This window comes from Gymnoscopelus microlampas (genome assembly GCF_963454915.1).
Source record: "Gymnoscopelus microlampas genome assembly, chromosome: 11".
Taxonomy (NCBI): domain Eukaryota; kingdom Metazoa; phylum Chordata; class Actinopteri; order Myctophiformes; family Myctophidae; genus Gymnoscopelus; species Gymnoscopelus microlampas.
Genome location: NC_139948.1, coordinates 16,035,488 through 16,039,181, shown reverse-complemented (window position 1 = coordinate 16,039,181; position 3,694 = coordinate 16,035,488). Strand labels below are relative to the sequence as shown.

At 42.5% G+C, this 3,694-nt stretch overlaps 1 protein-coding gene across 1 annotated transcript; it reads right to left on the bottom strand.

The window, feature by feature from the left end:
• Positions 1-746: 746 nt before the first annotated feature.
• On the bottom strand, positions 747-2,483 carry LOC311055580 (ras-related protein Rap-1b-like). Its single transcript, XM_084071827.1, has one exon. It carries the CDS (start codon positions 2,274-2,276, stop codon positions 1,650-1,652), a length of 627 nt encoding a protein of 208 aa, XP_083927953.1. The 5' UTR covers positions 2,277-2,483; the 3' UTR covers positions 747-1,649.
• Between the last annotated feature and the right edge of the window lie 1,211 nt (positions 2,484-3,694).

The window sequence follows — 3,694 nt, the reverse complement described above, 5'->3', positions numbered from 1 at the left end:
GAATGGAGAATATTGAGAGTCCTGTCGTTTCTGACAGCCAATATAGATATTCCTTAGGTTTAGATGAAAAACTGGTTTGAGAATCACAGGATATTATTACTTTGACAATTGAATTCAGTTATTTTTCATCGCATGTGGATGTAAGGATTAAGCAGTGGTGGAAGTAATGGAAGTAAAAGTATCTATACTGCAATGTTGAAGTACTCTGTTACAAGTAAAAGTCCGGAATAAAAAATGTACTTGAGTAAAAGTACAAACGTATTGGTATCAAAAGTTACTTAAAGTACCAATAGCAGATCTACAAGCTCACACCGCGTCGCGATGCGACACGTTGTGAGTTTGTAGATATAGCACTAATGTGGTTAATGTATGTTTTATAATGTAATAATTTATATCTGCAAAGTAACTAGTAACTAAAGTTTTCAAATAATTGTAGTGGAGTGAGATCTAGTGGAGTAAAAGTAAAAGTAAAGACAATTGGAAATACTCCAGTAAAGTAAAAGCACCTTAAAATTGTGCTTAATTACAGTACTTTAGTAAATCTACTTAGTTACACCACTGGGATTAAGTGAAATGGTGCAGTGTGTCTATGCAGTGAAGGCGATAGTTGATTTCAGCATTGGTCTACTCTGTCACATCACATATCCTCAGTAAACTTAGGTGGAAGAGATTAATTGAGCTTTTAATGATTCAGACAAAGTGTTTTTATTTACCTTGAATAGAACATACTGTATGAAAAACAAATTCTCAAAGGATGATAAAACATTTGGATGACAAAACCACTTCTTGCACTCAAACAAATAACAGACAACCAATCCAGAACAGCAATATAAGTGCAAAATAACAATTACAATGTAAACTCAATGTGCATACAAAAGAGAATTCTAAAGAAACAGTTGAGAATGAGCGTTAAGGTCCACAATAGAATTCAGAAAATTGCTGTTGTAAATAGAAATGTTTTTCTCAGATGAATACTTTGCCATTCATATGATTCATAAAAACAAACAAACAAAAAAAAACACCATATGCACATACATTTAAGATCTCTTTCCAACACCAGTAGTACAGCCACCTTACAGAGTTAGATATAAAAGAGAACTTTGATATTGTACTACTGTATGTCTTTTTTTCAGTGATATATTCTGGCATTGAGAATCCTCACTGCAATTGAACTCTTCAGTGTCCAATACAGTTGTTCAGCAATGTGATTTCTCGTCCTTGTGTGGACGAAATGTCTTTACCGCTTGGTGTGCGTTTCCTCTTCACAGTATTTCTCCGCCTCAGTCACAGTACCAATGCTTACAATGGCTTACACTTATGTTGTGGTGAGATGTGTGTGTGGGTGGGACGGGTCTGAAGCCATCATAGGTTCTTGACCCATTTAGTTTTTTCATTTTAGCAGCAGTCGGTCAGTTGTAGCATAGTAATAATTCAACTGCATCGGTCTGTCACTGACTCAGCCAAGTCCACTCCCCGAACAATGTCTCTTTGAGTTGCTTTCTCTCCGTCATTCTTTCTATCCTCTCGTCTTCTTCTACTTCTTCTTCTTCTCTCTCTCTCTCTCTCTCTCTCTCTCTCTCTCTCTCTCTCTCTCTCTCTCTCTCTCTCTCTCTCTCTCTCTCTCTCTCTCCCTCCCTCCCATTCTACCATTAAGATATGATACAGCTGTTGGTTTTGTTCATGGGGGGTCGGTCGTTGCCGTCCTTGGGGAAGGTCTCCCGGCGGCGCCTCAGGGCGGGGCTGAGGTGGCTGGGCAGGTTGGCCTGCTGGAGCAGCCGACGGAAAACCTCCAACACGTTGTCGTTGTCTTTGGCCGAGGCCTCCAGGAAGCTGTTGTTCCAGTCCAGTTCGACCGTGGACAGCGCGTCCTCGCTGGACACCAGCCGCTCGTCCTCCCGGTCGATCTTGTTGCCCACCACCACGATGGGCGTGAACTTGTCCTCCTTGAGCTCCAGGATCTCGTCGCGGAGGCTCTTCACCGCCGCCAGGGACTCGGGGTCGTCCACGGCGTACACCAGGGCAAAGGCGTCGCTGTTCTGGATGGAGAGCTTGCGCATGGCAGGGAAGGAGTAGCTGCCACTGGTGTCCATGATGTGGATGGTGACCTTGACGCCCCCCACCTCGTACTCCTTGCTGTGGAGCTCCTCCACCGTGCGCCGGTGCTTGGGCTCGAAGGTGTCCTGAAGGAAGCGCTGGATCAGGGCCGTCTTGCCCACACCGGCTGCACCCAGGAACACCAGGCGAACTTCCGTCTTCTCCTTCACTTCTAGGGACATGCTGTCTCTCTCTCTCTCATTCACCAAGAGCTTAATGTGTCTTGTCCCTCAGCTCCTTTTCTATCTTACTAACTGTCTCCTCTCCTCTGCAGCTCTGCCTGTGACAACACCAAATCACAGAGATGGATTTGAAGCAGGCGTATCATAAGAGGGGTAAATCAGAGGAGTCTGCTGGCTGCTAGTGCAGGCATTGGAGAGTGTAGCAGAGCGAACAGAAAGGATGCACGCATCTGTGTGTGTTAGTCTGGCTGCGCTCAGTATTTATGGGCTTTCACTGTCAGATATTCCACACCCACCTTTGGCTCTCTGCCAATCAGACTGTGAAGTAGCTCCCTGAGTGAACTCTTTGGCCAATTGGAGAACGCCATGCAAATCTCAGGGAATACAACTGAAAGAGGAGAGGTGCTGGGAATCAATAATGTGCTTAAGTCACTGGTCCCACTTACATCTGGTATTAACAATCCATCTGCATCCAGATACAGTACATTATCTGGAATGAGCGATCTGTAGAATGCAGAACAAAAGCATTGTTGCTAGGGCTGTCAAAAAAAATCGATTCATGAATAAATCGCGATTCCTAATGCCACGATTTTAAAAATCGATTCAAAATATTAAAATCGATTTAAAAAATCGCAATAAATCGCAGAATCGAATATCAATTAATCGCAGAATCGCAATTTTAATCGAATCGGCACCCTAGAAAATCGCAATAAATCGCAGAATCGCAATTTTAATCGAATCGGCACCCTAGAAAATCGCAATAAATCGCAGAATCGAATCGAATATCAATTAATCGCAGAATCGCAATTTTAATCGAATCGGCACCCTAGGAATCGATTTTGAATCGAATCGTGAGGTAAGTGAATCGTGACACCCCTAATTGTTGCATTCCTTTCACTATTGATATATATACATTCTACAAATGGGATTTAGAATTCCATTTTTTTCTCATGGTATAACAATAAGACCTGTAACTCACATACAGTATAACTCCCCAAATCACAAAACGATTCAAGATTCAAAGTTTAAGTTTTTACAAATTGAAAGACTTTATTTGTCAAATCACAACACATTTCTCTGAACTTTGACCTTTCACCAAAAGAGGCCAGTTCACTTTTTCTTCTCAAACCATGTGAGAAAGTCATATTCTATCACTGGTAAACATATGGTGACATTTTACTGGACCAAATGGGAGAAATCTCACTTCACAATCACCTAGGGTGGGCTTGAGGTAGGATGTCTATGTCAGACTCTACCCTCTAGCACTTCACTGTCCCTGTACCCCTTTCTGCAACCTTCTGCCTCGATATGTGCTATAGGGATTGACCAGGATATGGCTACCATGCAGACCACAATGTTAAGAATGTAATTTAGATCAGTGGTTCTCAAACTTTTCCATGTCAAGGACCCCCAAAATG